The following is a 24,235-nucleotide window of genomic DNA, read 5'->3' as shown; positions in this document are numbered from 1 at the left end:
GTTTTCAATTATTAGACTTAATGAAACCAATATAAAATTTACCTTACTTCGTAATTACGAACTACATTAGAGTTATAAGACTCTGTGGAAGGAAATTATTCGGTTTTCCACAAGATCCCTACTTGACTAGTGTAGTCCTGACTTAAATGTACTTTGAGAGGTAACCAATCAGCTTAAAAATCTGAAATTTGACACAGATGTCGCCTTTTTCGATAAAAAATGAAAAAATCATGTTCTGCCAAAATTGACGTATTTTTGACAGGTGAAGGTGGCGTCCAAGGTCGAAAATAGAAATTCTATCAACGCCAGATTCGAGGAATTCGGTTAGTTTAGGCGTACACCAAATTTAAAAATTTTAAGTTGAAAACTGTGGAAATTATCCGGTTTTCCACGAGATTGATGCAGTACTTAAAAAAGCCATTGTATAATACATATTAACTCAAGGTTGAACAATGCAGTTTACTAAAGTGTATAATTATTAATTATTGTGTTCAACATGACAATAATAAAAACTGCAATGCTTGGATGTTAATTTAAGTAAAATCAGTATACCTACTGACCTTAAAACTTGGTTTTTTATCCACTGTTCTAATGTAAGTAGTTGAACCCATTGCACAGCATTTCACTCTTCAACTATGTTGCAATCTTCTTAGTGGGTAATTTGTTCCTCGCTTAGGTCAATTTTTCCATAAAAGTTGTGTTTTTTCATCCACATGAAAAAGTAGTAAAGTATTCAGCATATACAGGATACAGATCTTTAAAATAGGCCCAATTACTTGCTTGAACCACCCTAAAAAATGTCATAAAAGTTTGTAGTAATTATGCATCAACATGGTTTATTAAGGTTAGGTATGAAATTGCTATTGCAATCTTACGTGGGCCAGCAGGCATTGTATCCATTATGACCATTGAAAATATACATTTACTTGATTTTAGTGTATAATCTTCACCGATTATTAGATTATTATTGTAATAAAAATAAAACAAAAACAAAATCAAAGTGACCAGTTGGCATTTGACATCACAACAGATCCAAGATGGCCGATCAGCGGAACTTCTTTACGTAAAGTCATCTGCCGGGTGACGTCACAGTGGATGCTCCGGGGCACAATATACCCTATAACCGAAAGAATTGCTGGCGTGGTCTGTGGTTATGTATTACTCTTTGATTCTCTCTCTACATTAAAGTAGTCCATCGTCACAGAGTGGAGACATTACTTTCCTTTTGAAATAGGTAAGTTCGAATAATCAAATTCCGGATAAACAGGTCATTGTTGCTGATACGGCTTTAAGCTGGATTTATAAACTCTGTTGTTCCCGTTGCTCGTAAGTCGTTGTTCGTGATTGGCGCTGTTCCGAAAATAACACATAGGGATTCGCACGCATACATTTATAAACCTCGGTTATCGCGTTGCTCGTAGTTTCCATTGTTGCTGGCCGTTATTCTCTGTTGTTCCCATTTAACCAAATTTTATTTCTGTTGCTCGTGATTCGCGATTCAACCAATGAGAGTGCTTAAACAGATCAGATGATATTGACATTTCTAACGTCAACACAAAATTATTAAAAGGCACGTTCCAGTCATTCGACCGTTTTCTTGGCTTGGCTTGGTTTGGTAATGTGTGCGTTTTTTGTTGTGTTGCGTCGTTTTGTGTTGTGTTTGAGATGGACATGGAGGAATCGCAAGGAGAAAGTGAAGTAGGAGTAGGGTTGTCTGTAGAGACGGAGGAACTGCTTGTAGACCTGATTCAAAACTATGAATACCTGTACAACTTGGCTCACAAGGACTACAAAAATAATATAAAAAAGGAAGCCGCATGGGCTGACATGGCGGCTGCCTTAAAAATATCAGGTATCTTGTTTGAGATGCGTTTTTATTATCCAATTATTACCATTATACCGTTCTTTTTTTAGTAAAAGACCTACGAAACAAGTTTACCCGCGAGAAACGAGAAGGGCCTAAGTCGGGAGCTTCGGCAGAAGTGAAGTGGCCATTATATAAAAAAATGATGTTTTTTGAAAAGTGCCACCGACCAAGAAAGTAAGTTTAGATAATGATGTTGCATGATTCAATGAAGTACATGGCACTACATGGGTATGTCATTCAAACAGAACTCATACGACTACCCCACTCCCAACTACGTCAATAACAAGACCGCTTTCGGCAGCGTCATCACTTGCCTCAGTATCTTCGCCAGGGTCCATATGGGACACTATGGAGGTGCTGTTGTCGCCTGAGGCTTCCACTAGCAAACATTTAGAAGAAGAGACAGTTACAACAAATGATCCAATAATAGATCCTGTAGAAACACCACGATCTGGTTGTCGCGCACTTACAATAATAATTAACCTCAATTCGGAACGCACTCTGTTTGTAAAGTATAGTGTGTATCGGGCAAGACGTCATTATTAAAAGATCGACATTTGACAGTGCATGTGTGTAAACCAGACTGGGAGAGAACCTAAAAAAAATAATGTGTCTTTTTTTGGCGGAAAAAAGTAGAGGTTGCAGAAAATAAAGAATTTAGTAATTTTCCTCGTTAAATTTAAATAGTGGAGTTTTATTTGCCTCAAACCGGTGGTTTGTGTTCGCGAAGTCCACACTGGTAATAAATGATTAGTATTTTTTAAATATTTTCGACGACGACCTTAATCTGTCCCATTTTCAGAAAAAAAAAAGGAAAAAATCTAGTCAACAACCCATTGTTGAGGCCACAGAGTTGCTCTCCGTTGCCTGAACTATATCGGAGCAGATGAAGGTTCCGCACAGCGAGAATAAATCATGTACTGACCACATCTGCGCTGTTTTGAATAATTTGCCACCAGAAGTTGCAAAAGAAAAAAGGAAAAAACTCTTAATGATTTTGTATGAAGACTAGAATAAGCTAGTTTAAGTTTTTTAGTCAAAAATTATTAACAGCTTACTTATGAAACTGTCTATATAGTATTTATTTCACAATGTATTGTAAAATCAAACCCAAACGGATTTATAATAATGGTTATTTTTAACCTCAATGTTTTTTTAGGAACTTCACAAGTTAACCAAAATATAGAAGTCATAGATGTAGAAGTTTCCAACACTCAAATTATGGACAAATTAATTAGCATTGAGAACACATTAAAATTCGTATTAATGCGTTTAAACGCATTAGAAATTTCGAATAAGCAGGTTCCAGAAAATAACATAATGGAATTGTCGCTGCCAATAAAACTACCTGTATCTTCAATAACTCTCCTTTTAGAAGCAGAACATGAGATAATAAAAACGGAAGAGAATAAAAAGCAAATGGTAGGTAACATCGAATTTACAATGAAAGTTTGTGGCAGTATGTTATCACTTGTAAACATTTCAGATGCATAAGTTCCTGCAAGTATCGGGAAAAAACGCAGCCAATTTCACTAGAAGAGGATTAGCGACAAATTTTTACCAATGAATTGGCGGTTCAGTGTTCTTGGACAGGCCAACAAAATAATTTCAGAGTAAAAAACTCTGAATTTGTTCGGATATTAAAAGGCAATTTTTTTTTGTATAAATGTATTAAGTTTTAGATTTATTATGTATCTACTTCACAGAAGCCGTACAGCACGTATTCAAGTCAGCCACTGATAAAGAGATGAAACGTATATGATGGATTGGTTCCGACATGGAAACCAAAGATTGAAAAGGTACTTAAATTAATTTCATCGTGTTCAGAGCAGTCATAAATAAGAAATCGAAATTTCAAATTGATATTTTTAAATGGATTATTTAATGCAATACATTAATAAAATATATGTATACAGGGTGTCCCGTGACTCGACCGACAATACATTTGCCATGTCTAGGTGTTCTATGAGTCATTCTGATGACAAAAGGTCAGAGCCACTATACATATAGGTAAATTCTTTTTTTAACTTTTACTATTCATTATTAGGCTTTTCATATTTTCTTGAATATCTCTGATACAAAAACGAATTGACCTATGGTTGGTATAATTTTGTTCATCAGAATAACTCTTTAGAACCCTTTGTCCTGGTATACCTTTGTCTGTCGAGTCACGGGACACCCTGTATATTTGTAGTTAGTAAAAGTTAAGATTTGTTTTTATTTAGAATCTGTTCATTAATTTATTTTAGATGTATTTTTTAAATACATATTTTTTTCCCTGCATTTTACATGCAAATAATGTGAAATACTAAAAGATCTGTTTTAACAGGAATATGTTTTATTACACGATAAATAATAATTTAAAATTAGTGGTTTAATAATATTTTTATACCTTTACTGCTACGGCACTAAGTCGTATTCGTAAGGCAGAACCATTTTGTTGAACGCTCTCGGCAAGGATTTTGATGAATCAAAACTTTTTACTTTACGTTTAACTTAATGTTATTTACCTGAAAGTAACTTTTATTTGGTTGGTTTGGATTTTCATAAAAGAATTATTTTTAAACTTTAAGATCTGTTATAGGTATATGCCAGTGCAGAAAGGAGATTTATTTATTCATGTGCAGAGTTACTTTTCATAATGTGACAAGCTGTGGTGCCTTTATTTTCGAGTTTAGAATAAAATTTCTTATATAAAAGTTATAGGTATTTTGTATACATGCTGTCTGACAAAAACACCAAGAACAATGAAATTAACAAAATCTACATTTTTAAATGACACTGGAAAATGTTATTACATAAATAAACCGCTTTCCTGCATTTCTTCCGTTTCAAAGACGAAAATGTCAGTGCTTTACCTATGTACTTTTGAAGTGACAAAATGCAGCCAATTTATTTATGTAATATATATGCAGAGTGTTGGTTTGGAAAAACGTATATTCAGGCAAATTTCTTGATTTGCCATTTACGTTTATTTTTTTATTGACAGCACGTATAAAATATTTATGCAAATACCTTAACTTTTGTATAAGTTTTTTTTCTAAATTGAAAAATAAATAATAAACAACCTCAGCTTGTCACATTATAGATACTAACCCTGTAGAAATGGAAACGATGCTGGAACGATTTTTACATCAGCATGTGTCGATACTGGTTAGACACAGTTTCGGTTTAATGTCGTAGCCAAAACGAAAATGTTCTATAAAGAAACGTTAGGAAAACGTCCTAGATCAAACATAACCGTTTCATAATCGGTTGTACGTTTGTAAGTTGACACAGGTTTGTTGCAGATTCGTAACGGAGTCAAAACTAAAAAGGAACATTTTTAACGTAACAGGGAGAATGTTGAGTTGCGGGACATATAACGAACGTTTAAACTTAAAAAAGATGTAAATGTGTCAAATAAATAACGAAACAAAGAAACATAGAAACTAAATTGTATTGAAACAACGACGTTATTTTGTTTAGTGGGTAATCTAATAATAAATATTGATAAAAAAGTGGAATCAGCTGGGTTTACTTGACCCTGCCGGCTGCCCCCCTGAACGGGGTTATTTAATTTATTATTATTGTAACATTTGTTCCTGTATAGCTGTGATTAATAATTTATTGATGGGTAACCAAATTAAAGTCTGACAAATGGGTAAGAAAATCTACTTTTTCTAATTATGGCATATAAAGTGACACTTTTCAAAACTGATTAGAGTGACAAAACGTTTTACTTTATGTAACTAGTTACATAAAGTATCACTTTATGGGCGACATCCATCATAACATGTCGAGTTTATCCAAGCATAAAAACATACATGTTTTTATGCTGTCAAGTAAACATACTGACAAAATGATCGAGGTGAGGGGCACAATAGGGGTAAAACTAAAACCTGAAGCTGTTTGGGATTATATCAGGGCTAACGAATCTGTCGATCTATCTGATAAGATAGTCGCCTTCGAGTTACTTTTGATCACATCTATGGCGAACGCATACATATATGTTGTACAAACAAAATGAACAAGAAACCATCTCGATCACACATTTCAAAAAATCCGTCATACAATATTTGACATCTAATAAACTTCAAACTGAAATTTTATAAAAAGGCGTAGTAGCAAAGAAAAGAAGTTTTACTCGAGATTAATCGCAAGGAAGGTACAAAATAAAACAATGTGTAAACTTTTGAGTGTAAAAAAGTGTTTCAAGCGCGTTCTAAGATTGTATACACATTAAAAGACGCGGTTTTTTTGAAGTTCTAATAATAAACATTCTGGCTCGTTCTTAGAAAACCCACTTGATAAAACGTTGATTCTTCGATGTAAATCGAAGCGGAGCAGACACAAAAAGTTAATTTTGCTGTAGGATGTTGATCAGTCAGGAAAATAAATTGTACGTTTGATAGATATTAATGACTGATTGCTGGTGTGGTTCAATTCCAATGTCAACTTCTGCACAGTTACTCAGTTCGCCATGCGTAGATTGACATTTAAAGGAATGATAATTCATGTAATACATCTCCATTTAGTCGGACATTAAATAAAAATTATGCGGCCAAATATTGTGGATAGGAAAATGTTGCATATGACATAACAGCAAATCGAAATAGCAAATAAAACTACACACAACCCGCGCCCCAATCTTTAGTATATTAGTAAAATAAATAAGAATTCCAGCGTTCCCCTGTACGACTTTTTATACATCTCGCTTCACCGGGAGAATATCTGAAACAAAGAAAATAATATTACGACAAGAACATAAAAAACGTCAACGTGTTTTAACCGATTTCAGCTGAATACCTAAAAAAAAATTTAAATTAACTTTTTATAACAATAAAAAGTCAAATTTCTATTTGTTTTTTACCACTTTATTAATGATTATTTTGGAATTTACTCCGCATGTAATAAAATGTTTTGAATTTTTTTTTACCAAATTATTTAGCAATAAAATGCGCAACTTCTCCATTGAACTAAAGCTCTTACCACAATAGTTTCTGAGATAGCAATGGTAATGCATCGAATTTGTAACACCCTGTATATAAAGTAAAAGTTTAAGAATTAAGTGTAGAATTTAAAATGTATTAAAAAATGTGGTTCTATTTAAAAATACCCATATTTTATCTGCCCCAAATTTATGCTCCACCCTGCATAGTCAAAACAAAACGAAAACATTTCTAATTTTTGTTTTAAAAAAAATTGCCCAGCCTAAATTAAAACTGATATACCAGGTGTCCAAGAGCACCCTGGACATAGGAGATTAACATGGGAAAACAGTTTTGATTTTTTTGCGCCTGTACGGTTGATTTGATTGAAAAATCGTAATAATAAAAGTTGTAGTACCTATCACGGACTAGTTTTCTGTATTTTTTTCGGATCTCTAACCTGAACCCTTTCGTCGTAAAACACGAACAAAAAGGAGAAAATTTAAACTTTTGGCCTGCACTGTATAGGCAATGGGTTCACAGGTCATTGTTGCTGGTACGGTTGCTCGACAACCGCTTATACAGTGCAGGTAAAAAGTTAAAATTTTCGCATTTTTGTTCGTGTTTTACGACAAAAGCGCTCAAGTTAGAGATCTGAAAAAAATACAGAAAACTAGTCCGTGATAGGTACTACAACTTTCATTAATACGATTTTTCAATCAAATCAACCGTACAGGCGCAAAAAAATCAAAACCGTTTTCCCATGTTAATTTCCTATGTCCAGGGTGCTCTTGGACACCTGGTATATTATCACATAGCTTATAAAAAACACAAATCACAAAACGGTGCCCGCTACATGTAACAAGTCTTACTGATTAATCAATCAATAAATTCAAAAATTCAATAATATACAGGATGTTACATTATAAAACATAGAAAATTTGGACTGTCACAGTTTTACAAGATACTTTTTGTAGCTTCCCAAATAGTTTACTCTGATTAAAATAATCAAATCAACCTTAATGTTAATTCCTGTCTATCTGAGATATTATTTATAGAAAGGGAATAGCTTGAATAATCAAATTATCTAAAAATTCAGAAGAATTTACTTGTTTTTAAAAACACTGCAACTACACAAAGGTGTTAGCTTTATAATCATAGTACTCATAAGATAGAAGATGTCTCATACAAGCGGTGTCTTGAGTTCATCATTTGTACTCACTGCAAACTACCTCATACTTTAAACATGCTTTTAGATTAGAGACACTAAATATAATACATATTGATTTGACGTTCAATAATGCAATTTAGCAAAGTAAATAATGATGATTATTGTTAAAAATATTGTGTTAACGTAAAACTGCAATGCTTTTCATTTTAATGTCAATTTCAGTAAAAATAGTTAACTAACATTAAAACTTGCTCTTTTATGCACTGTTCTAATGTAGTACTTCTTGGTGGGTAATTTGAGCCTTGTTCAAGTCATTTTCTTTATAAAAGTTATGCTTTCTCAAACACATGAAAAAGTAGTGAAGTATTCAGCATATACCAGATACAGATCTGTAAGATAGGCTTAATTTGCTACTTGAACTATACTTATGTTATGTTCATACGGAACGCACTTGTGTGGGAATTGATGGATGGTCATCCAGGAAAAATAAAGATTTCAATTTCGGGGCAATGATTCCGAATTGGCACGTTTTTACAAGGACTGACTGAATACTTTGTTACAAATTCATTAGTTATTAAGTTGTGATTAAATTGAGTTATTAAGCAATTGAGGATATTCATTACACACCCTACTCCGAGCACAACAACTTAAAAAATACCAGACAAGAAAAATGTGTAGTAATGATGCATCAGCAGGGTTAAATACCTAGGTTAAGTTTGAAATTGGTATTGTAATCTTACTTAGACCAGCAGGCTCTATGTCCTTCAAAAAATATACATTTACTTGATTTTATTGTCTAATTTTCAACTATTATTGAAATATTGTATTAAAATTACAAATATAACTATTTTAGCTGCATGGGAATCTATTTAACATAACATAAATAATAAAAACAAAAGCAAAGTGACAAATTCGAACTTTATTTGACATAACAACAGATGGAAGATGGCTTAATCAGCAGAATTTGAACTGAAAAAAATTGAACTTAAGTATTGGATTGTTAAAAAAAAACATTGCAGCTGCACAAATACAGGGTGTTACAAATTAGATGCATTAGCATTGCTATCTCAGAAAGTATAGTTGATAGAGCTTTAGTTAAATGGAGGCAAAGTTGCGCATTTTACTGCTAAATAATTCGGTAAAAATCTTTTTTTAAATTTTCATTACATCCGGAGACATCCAACAAAAACAACTAATCAAATTTCTATTTTATTTTTTTCCACTTTATTATTGATTATTTTGGAAAATCAATTGCACCTTCTGGAGGCCTTAATTTATGCTATTTAAGAAAATAATGTTTGTATTTAGCTACAACGTTTTGTTTTTTAGATACCATCATCAACTTAATATTTTAAAATACGGACCGGGACTTTTGATTTCGTTTTTTTAGTAGCTACCAACCTACCGAAAATAATGATGTGCCACACTTGTCAAAAAATTATACCTAATGTACTTAGGTATTTGTTTTTTTCAAATATACATTTGAAATTCATATGTTATCATAAGGAGTAAATAATTTAGTTTGATATGATTAAGCTGATTCATCAAAACTCAACCGCGAATTCAAACATGTGAGTATCTGAAAAATAAATAACTATCGAAAAACATATTTTTTTTTAAATAAATGAAAAGTACCATAAGAAACTCTCGCTCTTTTTCGAAAGAGCAATGAACCTATTTATTAAATTATATAAAACTAAATTATCTACTCATTATGACAAGATATCAAATTCATTTGCTTATTTTTTAAAAAATCTTAAAATACCAAGTACATAATACGAGTACACTAGGTATATTTTTTAACAAGTGTGACACATCATTAGTTTCAGAAGGTCTGTGGCTACTAAAAAATGAAATAAAAAGTTGAGGTTGGTGATTGAAAATTTGAAGCTGACGTTGGTATCTAAAAAAGTAATGTTTGAGCTGAAAACTAAAACTATTTTCTTGAAGAAAATGTGCCTGCAGAAGGTGCCATTGATTAAAGTAGTAAAAAAATAAAATAGAATTTTGAGTTTTCCGGTTTTTGTCGGATATCTCCGGATGTAATGAAACTTTTTTGAATTTTTTTTTTTACCAAATTATTTAGCAATAAAATGCGCAACTTTGCCTCCATTTAACTAAAGCTCTATCAACTATATATATTTCTGAGATAGCAATGCTAATGCATCGAATTTGTAACACCCTGTATGTTTGGTTTAAAATCATGGTACTAGATAAGCAAATGTTGTATCATCTAAGTAATTTCGTAGACACCATTTGATCTGAAGAATTGACACGTATATGAATTAGATTATTACTGTTCCCTCAAACATGCATTTAGATAACACTACATACAGTGCTTTTGAAACATGCATGCTGCCCAAGTTCAATAAAATTAAAAAGACTAACTTTTCACAAAAATTCTCGAACCCCCTCATGTTTTTAATTTTATTAACCGCTGCTTGTGTTATATGAAATGGAATTATACAGGGCCCAAAAACTGGGTATTTAAAATATTTTTGATCTTTTAAATGGCAACACTTCTTTATTATTGTATAATTTGGATTCTAGAAACAAACAATTCTAAATATGTTCCATGCAACTTGTACCACAATTGTCCTGTAAATATTGATAATTTGACACCAATAATTTTCCAATAAATCAAATTAACATCCCCAAAAATGATTGATGACATTTTTGAAAAAAATGTAAAAAGATAATAAACCGTCTTGGTTATTGTAACAGTACATAGAGTTCATTTTGAACAGCTGATTTTAATTTTTTGAAGTAAAAGTTGTAGGACCTATAATTTTGAAAAGTGTATTTGACATTTGTTTGAAAACAATTGAATATCAATATGGAGTATGTTGCATGAAATATGTTAAAGATTGTTTGTAGAATCCAAAACCTCCTATAAAAATAAGGTTCCAAGTGTTTTTGCAAAAAGTAAAGCCCACTTTAAAATTTAGTTTAAGTATTAGTAGGTATTAGTACTCACTGTAAAAATTGAAGGTGATTATAAATGATAAGTTTATGGAGGTTATTACATGACATATAGACAGACAAGTGACAGTACATAAATAGTAAATATTTCATAAAAAGTTGTAGCTTGTAGCTGCAATCCTTTTTCTTTAAGCCAGAACCCAAAACAAAAATAAAAAAGATGATAAAATCATGTACCTAAAAACTATAACTTTTGTGATAATATTCATGTCAATGCCAGGTTAACCATACTGCAGGTGCAAAAAAGGCAAAAAGATTTAATTTTAGTATTAGCCATAAGAAAATTTTGGTTTTTAAGTGAATTCAGTTATAACTAATACTAAATTTAAATTATTTTTTTATGAACTACTTTGGTCATAAGCATTGATTCTATTCTTAGTCCTAATATTAATAATATAACTAAAATTTTGCTTTATAAACTAGGCTTAAGTCCCTTCCATTTCATCACATTCAAGACATTGTATAATACATATTAACTCAATGTTGAGCAATGCCGATTACTAAAGTGTACAATGATAATTATTAAACATAAAACAATAATGAAAAATGCATTAGTTTTCAATGTTTTCATTTTAATGTTAATTTAAGTAAAATCAATATACTGACCTTAAAACTTGCTTTTTTATTCACGGTTGTAATGTAAGTAGTTGATCCCATTGCACACCATTTCACTCTTCAACTTGATTGATATGTTGCAATCTTCTTAGTGGGTAATTTGTTCTTCGCTTAGGTCAATTTCTTCATAAAAGTTATATTTTCTCATCCACATGGAAAAGTAGTGAAGTATTCAGCATATACAGGATACAGATCTGTGAAATAGGCCCAATTTGTTAGTTGAACCACCCTTAAAAAATTGTCAGACTAGACAAATTTTTAGTCATTTATACAAGTGATGCATCAGCAAAGATTATATAGGTTAGGTATGAAATTGCCTAATTGTCATTGTAATCTTACCTGGGCTAGCAGGCGTTGTGTGCATTATGACCATTGAAAAATATACATTTACTTGAATTCAGTGTATAATCTTCACCAATTATTAGACTATTGTAATAAAAATACAATTATCTTAGCTGCATGTTAATTTTTTTGACACAACAAAACAAAAGCCAAGTGACAAGACAAGTTGGCATTTGACATCACAACAGATCCAAGTTGGCTTATCAGCGGAACTTGTTTTCTCAATGCTATACGCCGGGTGACGTCACAGTGGATGCTCGGGTGCATAATATGCACTTAATACCCAAGGAATTACAGGCGTTGTCCGTGGTTTGGTATTACTATTTGATAGTCCATCTTCAAAGAGTGAAGACATTACATTCTTCTGAGATGGTATTTATAGGAAGGGGTAAGTTCGACTAAACGAAATAGGTATCTAAAAAATGTATATTTATTAAGTATTGGATTTATTGTTTTAAAAGAACATTGCAGCAGCACAAAGATGTTTTCTTTACAATTATAGTACTTGATAGGCAGATGTTCAGCCTTATGCCGTAAATCCATTGACTTAATATCAATATTGAAATAATTTCAATGAAAATTGACCACTATTTACATTTTTGGTCACATAGATATGCACTAAGGACAATTGATTAAAAAAACTGTAGGTAACAATTGATTGATAAAATTTCAAGCTTCACTATGGCAACATTGCATTTGTGTTATGGCCAGACCAAACCAGACGGAGAAGTCCCGACCTAACCTCACAAATTATGTAAGTTTTAAAGGGCGTTTGGTGTTTTTCAGTTTTTTTCCCGGAAACGGTAAGTACTTAATTCAAAATTAGAATAAAGTACCAAACTTAATTTTTAAATCAATTTTAGATATGTCTTAGAAAGCCTCAAGACAGCAATATATTCAATTTCTAACTGAGGTAGAAAGTTCTGAGGTTTTAAAGTGGGGAAAAGGTACCCCAGATTTAAAAAGACAATCTTGGGAACAAGCTGCAAAGGCTATAAATTCTATTCGAGGTACCCAAAAAACTGGTGAACAATGGAAAAATGTATATAATTTGTTAAAATACCAATCCCCATATTGGAGATTCCTTACACTTAATTGCCCTTGGTGTCATGAAAAGATGCGTCACTGGATGGAGAGATGGGCATTTTGGTACATATCTTACGAAATGGGCTGCCAGGGATACCACTTTAGTATCAAAATTTTTAGTATCTTGTAAAATGCCTTCAGAAATACATCGAACGGTTCGCGGGCTTGACGTTTTAGCTTATTGGAAGGCATCAGAATATCGCACATTTTTACATTACTTAAGTATTATCGTATTAAAAATAGTTTTACCTTCTGATGTTTATGAACATTTTGTACTATTCTTCTGTTCAATAACTATTTGTTCCTCTGAGTTTTACACTCATTTACTACCATTAAGTCAAACGTTACTGGAAAATTATGTAGAACTGTATAGAGACTTCTATGGTAAAGATTATATGACTAGCAATATACATAACCTTTCACATTTAGTAGATGAAGTTAAGAAATTTGGAATTCTATCAACTTTCAACGCATATCCTTTCGAAAATAGGCTCTATTGCATTAAAAATTTACTGCGAAGTGGAAATCTGCCTCTCTCACAAGTAGCTAAAAAGATTCAAGAGCGACTGAAAATGGAGAATTCCGAAACGTTATTAATTCAAGAACAGTTTCCATCGTTAAAGAACTTTGATCAAAATGAAAACGCCACATTTATACAATTTAAAAATTTCTGTTTAAACTCGAAGAAAAACAAAGACAAATGGTTCATCACTTTAAAAAATGAAATAGTATCTCTCAGTCATTACTAAGACAAACAATCAAGACATAAATATTTATGGTTATGCAGTTAAACAAATAAATGACTATTTTTATATACCTGTTAAGTCGTCATATCTTAATATATATTCATCAAATGGAGTTTTAAGAAGTACAGTCGATAAGTATTCAATTAAAGATATTAAATGTAAAATGGTCAGTGTTACAGATGGAAATAGCACGTAAGCAATTTTTATTAATATAAATTACCCATTTTTAAATCGTATATAGATTAAAAAATTCGAATACCGATATTTTTTCCAATATGTATAGGTATATATGTCTATAAGCAACTATACATATGAATAAAACAGTTGAAGTAAATTTGCGTTTATTTTTTTGATATCTTAGCATAATATTTTGGTACAAACTAGAATATAGCTGAGTAAAAAAAAACAAAAATATATCTTATCTAAAGTAACACAAACAAAATCTTCATAAAATAAACAAAATACAATTTAGGTCGACAAGGTAACAAGCAAACAATTATTTATTTAATCATCTTCTTTGTAGGAAGTGTAATCTGTTTGATGCTCAACCGCTAGATCAACAGAATTACCTTCCAGCTCATCAGTTTCATTACTTTGAGTTTCTGATGATGTCATCACAGTATCAGGATCAGGAAACTTTTTAAAAACGGCTTGTTTCGGCCTATTTTTGGTTTTCGAGGTTCTGACATTTAGAGAATTACTCCTTCTTTGGCTGTTGCGAATCACATTTTTAAAAAAGTCTTGACATTCTTCAAAAGAAAATTTCGGATCTGCTAAATTAACAAGCTTAAAAAATAAACAAATTACATTTTCATAAATTTTAAATGGAAACTTTGCAATGTCTCCTTTAGATCCTCCTGCCCAAGAACATAATGTAAAAAACTTTCTTGTGAAAAACTTGTCTACTAAGACATAGCAGTGATTTATACCTTTGGTGGTAGTATTGCTTCCACATATAATTTTTAATTTATCAAAATATTCAATAAATTGCTGTTTGTTACTCAGCATAGATTCCAGATTTTTCAGCTGCTCTAGGTCCCCAATCTGAGAAAAGCCAACAATGCTTCTGTTGATTCTTTTTCTCTATGTGCACAGGTATCACAAGTAGTATTTGCCACTCTGACTTTCTTTAATGCAGTTTCAACAGTTACCTATAATAAAGCAGAACCTAAAACAATTAAATTAAAGGAAATAACAGTTATGCCTGCTTTATACCTCCCATTTAAGAATTAAATTAAATTTAAATTTCCACTAAAATTAATATTTAAACTAAGAAATCTTGTTTAGGTTTATACTACAAATTAATGTTGATGTATCAGTTCAATAAGTACAATTGTTCATTGTCTACTCTTAATAACTCTACTCTACTTGTCACACTAGTGTAAGTCGTATGTCAGAATAAATTGACTTCCGTCAATTATGTCAAGAACGTCAAGAAGTGACAGAAGACAAGTTGTAGGAGTTGTCGTTCTAGATTTGTCTTGAAACTGTCTCAACACAGAAACAACATATTATTTTTAACATGCTTTATATTCTTTAAATAAAGACCTTAAAAGTAAAAAGGGCTATTCACGTGTTTTACTGTGCGGTACCTGCTTACAATTAATAATTATAAAAATAAATGACGTTGATGTTTGACGTTGACGTTTCTATTGTCATCGTCATTACGCGTGTTTTGTTGATAAAGAAAATGTTTATTAAAATAATTTAAAAAATTTGTTCTTAAACCACTTTTTCGGTAAAAAATGGAAATAGACGATTCAAGTCTAATAGACTACGTATCGCAATAGAAGACAGCAATTTACATCATGAGTGATAACAAGTATGACAGTGATAGTTCCGAAAGTCAACGAATTTAAAGGAATTAAGCCGAACTTTAATAAAGTTGGTTTAACTTTAATTTAAAATTAATTTTAGTTTAGTGTAAATTGAAAGTATAAATGGGCTCGCTTGTAAGTTCACTTTCAGCTTTGATAAATTAATTTTAGTTTAAATGAAAGTTTAGTTTAATTGTTAATTGAGAGGTATAAAGCAGGCATTACTTACTGAAAGTGTAGCAAACTCCTTACAAAGCTTGTCTTGATTTTCAAGAACAGTACATAAAATGGTTTTAATTTCATCTAATGATGTCCCACCATCTGGTATAACATGGGGGCTATTGCCAATTATATCTTGAACTAAATCTGCATTAGATTGTTCAACCTGGGAATGAAGAACTTCATAGTTCTGATATTGTCACGTTTTGGGGGTAGCGCAGGAAGAGAAACAAGATCGTAGCTTAAGTATGTCTTCTTTATTAGGCAGTGAACACTGACCAAGAGGGGGTGTGTGGGTGTGTACGTCTAGTGGTAGGTGCGTAAGCCCTTCTGAAGTGTCGCCAAGTCGTCCAAGTGTAACGAGCCGTCCGGGCACTAGAAAGTTCGGACTGTCGCTCGTGACCTCCCTCTGGGGATGACCCCAGCGTTCGGTCATCCTCGATGGCTTGAGACGCTGATTAAATACCCACATCGTGACCCCAATTTGCCGGTCTTGCTGATTCAGACAGTGCACTAGGGGAGACCGGGGCCCGACTAGGTAACGGAACATAGTGCAATTTATGTTATTCGTGACATCTCCCCCTTCCAACAAGTGTTCGCCCCGAACACTAAAAGTCCATGTTTACAAAATCAACTCACTTATTTTCTATTCTTATTTTCTAATGCAGGTGGGGGAGTACTTTATTTAAACCAACCTATCATCAAATATTACTTCTTAAACTAACACATGTTTCTTATCTTCTAGAAAAGGGGTGGAAAAACTTTATTGAACAAATATCTTAACTACTTCTCGATTTTTAAACGTTGCCATGTTTGCATACCCAAAAAACACTTATTCCTTTCGTTGGGTCACCTTTCAACCTTGTTGTTGCGTCCATCTTCTTGCCTTCTCATTTAAGCGTAAATTGTCCCCTGCATCGGGCACCATCTTCTAGTACCTTCTCTCGGCACTACATTGTCTAAGCGGAAATCCATCGCTTAGCTTCGACATCTTTGGTCCATTGCGTGCTCTCTTTTTAGCACACGTTGCTTTGGACTACTACACATCATTTCTAAGCCCATCTGGAGAACCTTCTTCAGCCCGTCACTTAAGGGACTCTGGGTGCACGCGGCTGTAGAACCGACGGTGCGGAACCCATCCGAAGATGCTGGTTTCTCCTAGGCTTGCTCCTCTTCTTCTCGCTTCTTTAATCAGGTCAATTTGTCGATGGACGCAACGAGGTAATTAGGTGGCCCCTAAAGTCAACAATTAATTAGCAAACAAGCCCGACTCCAATAACATAAACAGACATAAAATGTATTTATAAACAAAACACCTGATACTTGCGCGATTTTGCTACCTCAGCAAAGTACCTAGGTCGGGAATGGCGTCACTGGCCTAGAAATCGAGATACTGTTATTTCATTAACTATACATACACTTATTTTACGAAACCTAGTCATCAAAAAATTTAGTTTTATCTTACCCAATACTATACAAACTAATATGTGATCCTATACACTAAAATGTTTAGGGCAACCTACAGGCCGCTCTTGATATTGCCCTACTCAGTTCAAGCAACTGCGGACCTGCAGGCTGGTCCTTCAAAACTCGCTTGATTCTTCTTGGGTGGGCATTGTTGTGTCGTCTTCCTGATCTCTCTTTCTTTCTCTCTCTTTGTCTCTCTTCTGGTCTTTGCCTCTCTTCTTTCTTCTCTGTTATTCCTTCATCTTTTTCCCGTGACTTAATTGGCTTCAATTGGCGAGGGTGTGTCTATCAATATGAAGATTAATAGACGGGGATTGAACGGGGCGCCTCCACCATGTCACGTTTTGGGGGTAGCGCAGGAAGAGAAACAAGATCGTAGCTTAAGTATGTCTTCTTTATTAGGCAGTGAACACTGACCAAGAGGGGGTGTGTGGGTGTGTACGTCTAGTGGTAGGTGCGTAAGCCCTTCTGAAGTGTCGCCAAGTCGTCCAAGTGTAACGAGCCGTCCGGGCACTAGAAAGTTCGGACTGTCGCTCGTGACCTCCCTCTGGGGATGACCCCAGAGTTCGGTCATCCTCGATGGCTTGAGACGCTGATTAAATACCCACATCGTGACCCCAATTTGCCGGTCTTGCTGATTCAGACAGTACACTAGGGGAGACCGGGGCCCGACTAGGTAACGGAACATAGTGCAATTTATGTTATTCGTGACAATATACTTGTACTACTGGTAGCTGGGCCTCATCATCTGACAGTCCATTATAACAATTAGTCAGATCTTGACTGAAAGTATCACTTACAGTCTGAAGTAGAATTATTAAAATTATACAACTAGAATTAAAAAAAATATAAAGTCTAGTAAAACTTACAGGTGTACAACACTTAATTGGACCAACATTGCCTTTTTCTGTAACACTATTTCTATAAGTGACTTTACCAAGACTTTTTTGTTGTACTGATGCCATTGCATCAACAGAACTTACGACACAAGACTTTGCTAAGTCATTGAAGTCCAAATTATTTGGTTTTCTTGGCAGCATAACTCTTGCTTTCTTTCCTTGTTGAGTAACAATAGTAGGCCTTACTGATATTTGATGGTCACCCTCTCTATCAGTGTCTGAATTTTCTAACATTTCATTTAATTCGAATTCAGCTTCTTCAAAACTTAGTAAGACTCTTTTCACCTCGCACGAATACTGAAACCAACTTGATTCTGGTCTTGATTCAGGGTTCCTCTGTAAGTTATACAGGTTTGTTTGTGGCCAATATAATAATCCATTTCGTTCCCAGTTGGCCGGCACTATTGAGAGACGTCGTTTTCCTCTTTCTCTCGTTTGAACTATTTTAAGCAAATTTGTAAATTGACCCGGCTTTTTCTTGTTTTGTTTGAAAATTTGTCGTTACTTAAGTTAGGTTAACAATACCGAACACCGAACAAGCAGCTCCAATAAAATGTATGTATAACGTGACACTAGGGAGGTACCCTTGCGCTTATCACGTGGCTATATCTAATAACGAACAAAAAAGCAGTAGTAAAAATAGTTATCCTAAAACGCAATTTTAAAGAACCTTAAACAATGACGCGCTGAACTCGTATATTTCACTGTTGCCCCTGTTATATTTTTTTATCGGTTATCGATTTGATGAATTTCATTAAGTTTAGTTAAGTTACTTTAGTGTTTACTGGAGTATTTACTATGTCTATCTCATTTTAACTAATTCTGATAAAATGAAGATGGCATATGTTACTATACAGCTTAAAACTCAGGTCAATACTTCTAGTAATAAAATAGGCCTAATACCATTTATGTTCGATGGCATAGGGGGGTTTCGTTTTGACTGAATATTTTACACCTGTCAACCTGACATGTCCTATTCCAATCTTAAATTATCTTAATATATATAATATTTAGGGTACCTATGTCGCTGGAATCCATCCAGACAACAATGTAAAGGAGACAAACTTATAGAAATGTTCTAAAAAGGAATGTATCCGATAAAGCTCGGAATAGTTGCAATATGAGAGAAAAACGTTGTATTATGCTTTATAAGGAACAGAAATGCTGTATAAGTCGTTTGGCATTTTTATTTCAATATGCCTTCAGACCGAACGGCATTCATTTGCAAATTATAAAAAAAAATAAGAATAATGTAATAATAATATTGAAAAACTAAATATATTTTAAAACCAAGTCTTCAAAAAAAGGTTAACAACATGTATATAGTTTGACGTTAATATTAAGAGAATATATAACCACAAAAATGTATATTTTTTTTCTTAAGTTACCGCGATTACTTTAAGATTGGAGAAGGGCTTGTATTTTTTGTTGAAAACATACATAATGTTTATCAGAAAACTAAGTTCCGCAATGAAATTATGCATACTCTGTGGACCACACGTATTTTTTTTTAATACGTACGTACAGTCTATTTTTACGGTGACTGAAGTGCCGTCTCCATGTTCTATTTTTTTACATTCAAGTAGTTATATGAAGCGTATAGATGGTGGCGCTAATGTATTTTTCTTTCTAGTTTTTCTCCTTTTGGTATAGGTTAAAGAGTGTTTTTGCAACACGTAGTTCTGAATTCATATATTACAGAAAACAACTCTTACTTTATAATGCGGCAGATGCACCACACTAAATGGCATATTTTAAAAGATTGTCGTATAATGGCCTTGTTCGCTCTTATAAGACTGTTATACAACATTTATCGAATCATCCAAACTGAACTATAGCGCGGCAAGAAACAATTATTGTGTAGTGCAGTAGAGCCGATGCATTAAACTCATATTATATAAAGGCTTTTTAAAGTAGTCTTCTTACACTCCTAAACAATTTAATATAGCGCTTATGGTATCAAAATGTTTTGTAAAATGGGGCCCTTTTTGGGCTTATAAGCGATCAATTAATTATTACGTAGTAAGTTATAATTACTTTCGTGGTTTTATAACAATTGTTGTATAAATGTTCTTAAAACTCTTATTCAACACATTTTGTTACTTGGGAACATACATTAGCGATGTGTCTAGATTTATCAAAAGCTTTCGATACCGTAAATCATAAAGAACTATTGGAAAGATACGGGATTAGAGGTCGTGCACATGAGCTTATCAAGTCATACTTGACGTGTAGAACGCAGCAGATAGTAGAACGTGATCGTGAAAAGGGGGGTGCATACTGAGGCCACTCCTTTATATTATTTATACAAATGATCTAGTCGCTGTTTCTGGGGAAAACACGGACATATGCGGATAATACTACGCCAATTTTTAGCGAAAAAAACGGTGAACTTATGTTGACTTCTGTTGAAACGGTTATAAACAGGTTGAATGACTATTTTTGCAATAATGACTTGGTCTTAAATATTCTTAAAACACACGACATTTTGTTTGGTAATCGAACGCACAATGAGTTCCATTTGACTTACAACTCGGAAAACATAACATCTGTAAAACATATTAATTTTTTGTGTATTAACATTGATGACCGCATGGACTGGGGAGTGCATGTTGGGGAGGTTGCTGCTAGCCTGAGTCGCTATTGTTATGCGCTAAGGATAGTGAGCGAAGGAGCGGGAATCGAAGCAGCGTTGACTGCTTATCATGACTACATCGACTCTAAAATCAGATATGACTTGATTTTCTGGGGTAACTCCAGAGATATAAACAGGGTATTGATTTGGCAGAAGCGTTGTATTCGAAATATATTTTCTATGAGTCTGATAGAGTCATGTAAGCCTGTATTTGTATGTAACCAAATTTTGACTGTCACTTGTTTGTACATTATGGAGTGTGTTTTGTTTGTCTTTAGAAATAATAAGGATTTGTTTGAAGCATTTAGATGTGGACCATAGCTATAATACTAGATATGCGTCTAATCTTATTTGCGAAAGATATGTGTTTAGTTTTCTTCAGAGAAATGTTACATTTACAATTATAAAGATATATAATTTGCTTCCTGAAAAATAGCGCTTAATGATTTGAAATCGTCTGAAAAGTATTTTAAAACATTTTTTACAAAACAAACAAACATGTTCAATATCATAACATATTCATTAACATAATAATTTGTCCAGTTTTACTGCTAACTTTTTTTTTCTGGAAATTCGCTATTTCTAAATACCTATCCTGAAGTTGGTTGTACTTTTCACCTATTTCAGATCTTGCCAATGCTTTTTTTTATTTTCCTTTAGGCCGTGCGCGCACTGAGCGACCAGGTCGCAACGGCCAGGTCGCTGCGACCATAAATATCATTATAGCAAATGGTGCAACACGTACTACCGACTGCGACCAGCGGGTCGCAACGGCCAACGCAAGCCATTGCAACGTGCACACGACAAGTGGATCGCTGCGACCAACAAAATACATGGTGTTGGTTGGGTGGAAACGCATTGACGGCCAGACAACAACGGCCAAAGTGTCAGCGTATCACTTTGCGAAATTTATTTTGCCATGGCATTGAAAAAATCATGCGAATTTGATACCGAACAATTTATATTGGAAATTCAGAAGCGATCATCTTTATGGGACTTATCTAGTGAAGACAGCAACCGGGTTTTGAAAAAAAAGCATTGGGAGGAATTGGTTGAAATTTTTGGGGACGAGGAACTTAATGATGAGGAAAAGAGAAAACTAGGTAATTAAAATAACCTACCCACAGAAGAATATGTCAACACTATTATATATTTTATATATGGTACTTTATTTTATCTAGTTTAGATGCAATTATTCTGGCAGTCAACTTTTCCTTCATTTTGAAAGTATTCAGCAAACAAATCTCTATATTTCGTTGAAGGACGGTTTCCCCGCTCAATATTCCCTATTGGTACATTTTGAATTCCTGGTGTTCCCACAGTTAATGTATCTTCAAATTTGTAACCATCTTTGGTACGTACATAGTTATGTAAGATGCAGCAAGCTTTTATGATGTCTATTGCAAAACTTCTTTTGACATTAAGTGGACGATGGAAAATTCGCCATTTATTAGCCAGTATCCCAAAAGTGCACTCAATAAAACGTCTAGCTCTAGATAGTCGATAATTAAATATTCTCTTTTGCACACTTAAGTTTTTTCCTCCGTAAGGACGCATTATATGCTCCGATAATCCGAATGCCTCATCACCAACCAAAACAAACGGCATTGACTCTTGCCTAGAACTTGAAATAGGACATTTCTCAGGGACATTTAGTTGATTCTTTTGAAGTGCTTGGTAAAACATTGAATCTTTAAAAATTGTTGAATCGCTTTCCTTTCCATCAGCACCGACATTTATAGCCACAAATTTATAATCTGCATCGCATACTGCCAGCAGAAGAAGTGAAAAGAAGTGTTTATAATTATAGTTGACTGATCCGGAATGCCTTTGTTTAATTATTCTAATGTGCTTGCCGTCTACGGCCCCAATGCAATTAGGAAAATTTGCTCGATTTTTGAAACCATTTGCAATATCAAGCCACTGTTCGGTTGATGGTTCTGGTAAATACTTATCTTTTAAATTATCCCAAATTGCTTTACAAACTTGTTCTACTATTTCTCTAACTGTAGTTATCCCAAGTCTATAGGCATAATGCACTTCAACAAAAGAACATCCTGTGGCAAGATATCTGTAACAAGAAAAATTATTTATTTGGACTAAATTTTAATGTAATTTTGTTGTAGGAGTCACTCTTCAAACAAGATGGAGAAGTATCAGAGACAGTTATACGAGAGAAATAAGAAGAGTAAAAAAATTCAAGTCTGGTTCAGCAGCTGAACGCAAAAGTCCATACGTTTATGCAGCTCAACTGTCATTCTTAAACAAATGTTCTTCTGGAATTACAACAACGGGTTCAAATACTCAGGAGACAGCTAGCTCTGTGCTTGAGACTGAAAACAAAAAACCAGATGGACCATATGACGTTGAGGACGACTTTATAAGGAAAAAAAGCAAGCAAAAGAAAAAAGAAAATGCAGACATGGAATTGGCTGCCACTTTAAAAGCCTCCTTGGAAAGTAGAGAGAAAAGGGAAGCTGAGGCGGAAGGAGACTCAGATCGTCTGTTTCTACTATCTTTACTACCATATTTGAAGAAAATTCCAGAAAACGAGAAACTGACAACTAGACTTGAGTTAATGAATGTAATTAACAAAAAATTACAGATTATCTCAGCGAACAACCGTTCTCAAACTTGCCAGCCAAACTTTACTAGTTCGAGTTCTCATAGAACGCCATTTGGATCTTCTGCATCTACCCAGTTAGCCCAGAACTTCTGCCCGCAGTATACAGATCAGTCAATGCAAATACCTCGCCAAAGTCAATGGAGCCAAAATTCTTCTTCCGTCGAAACAGACACTTTTGTTACCTCTCCGGAATCTACACTTTTGGAGCATTTTTAATAATTATTATACTATCAAACTAAAAATAAAGTAATCCTGTTTCACCTACCTTAAAGCCACAAGTAATTTTTCTTTTGGAGAAATAGATTTTCTCATTGGTGTATCTGAACCTTTTAACGACTGGCCTAATGTTTATAACAGCTCATCAAAGGATTTTACAGACATCCGCGTATAGTTAGGAAACTTGTCGTCGTATTTTCGCAAGTCTTCATAAAACGTTTTAAACATTCCATTTTGACTGCGAGTTTGTATCAAAGGGTGCACCCATAACCTTTTTTTTTTCTTTTTTTCCCGTCGGAGAAGATACACAATAGTTGCTACTTGTTCGGCATTCATTTTTCAACTGCACAAAAATTGGTCGTTAGCCAGACGCACCTATAAACGCAAATCTAAAAAGTCGCAACGGCCAGGTCGCTGCGACCATAAATATCATTATAGCAAATGGTGCAACACGTTTTACCGACTGCGACCAATAATATTTATGGTCGCAGCGACCTGGCCGTTGCGACTGCTCACTCAGTGCGTTTACGCTCTAAAGGAAAAAAAAGCATTGGCAAGATCTGAAATAGGTGAAAAGTACAACCAACTTCAGAATAGGTATTTAGAAATAGCGGATTTCCAGAAAAAAAAAGTTAGC

The 24,235-nt window shown here is 33.7% G+C and overlaps 1 protein-coding gene and 1 long non-coding RNA gene across 2 annotated transcripts; one reads left to right on the top strand and one right to left on the bottom strand.

Moving 5' to 3' along the window:
• Window positions 1–4,467: 4,467 nt before the first annotated feature.
• On the bottom strand, window positions 4,468–12,050 carry LOC145738106 (uncharacterized). The gene is made up of 3 exons (XR_014180593.1): window positions 11,885–12,050; window positions 11,537–11,739; window positions 4,468–6,580 (listed from the first exon to the last, which is right to left on the bottom strand). It is a non-coding gene; the product is annotated as an uncharacterized LOC145738106 (long non-coding RNA).
• A 9,625-nt stretch (window positions 12,051–21,675) lies between these two features.
• Window positions 21,676–23,747, top strand: LOC145738130 (uncharacterized). Its single transcript, XM_081992994.1, has 2 exons — window positions 21,676–21,859; window positions 22,883–23,747. The coding sequence occupies exons 1-2, from the start codon at window positions 21,676–21,678 to the stop codon at window positions 23,596–23,598; spliced, it is 900 nt and encodes a 299-aa protein (XP_081849120.1). The 3' UTR covers window positions 23,599–23,747.
• The last annotated feature ends 488 nt before the right edge of the window (window positions 23,748–24,235 follow it).

Source organism: Ips typographus, linkage group LG15 (assembly GCF_016097725.1).
Source record: "Ips typographus isolate SLU linkage group LG15, UJ_Ityp_2.0, whole genome shotgun sequence".
NCBI lineage: Eukaryota > Metazoa > Arthropoda > Insecta > Coleoptera > Curculionidae > Ips > Ips typographus.
Note: the sequence above shows the minus strand (reverse complement) of the source record. Positions and strands in the feature narration are given on the sequence as shown.

Bases quoted from the DNA above. Each gene is read 5' to 3' on its own strand.
- LOC145738130 (XM_081992994.1), top strand. From the start codon at position 21,676: ATGGCATTGAAAAAATCATGCGAATTTGATACCGAACAATTTATATTG. The intron at 21,860-22,882 runs GTAATTAAAATA...ATTTTGTTGTAG, and splicing joins TGAGGAAAAGAGAAAACTAG to GAGTCACTCTTCAAACAAGA.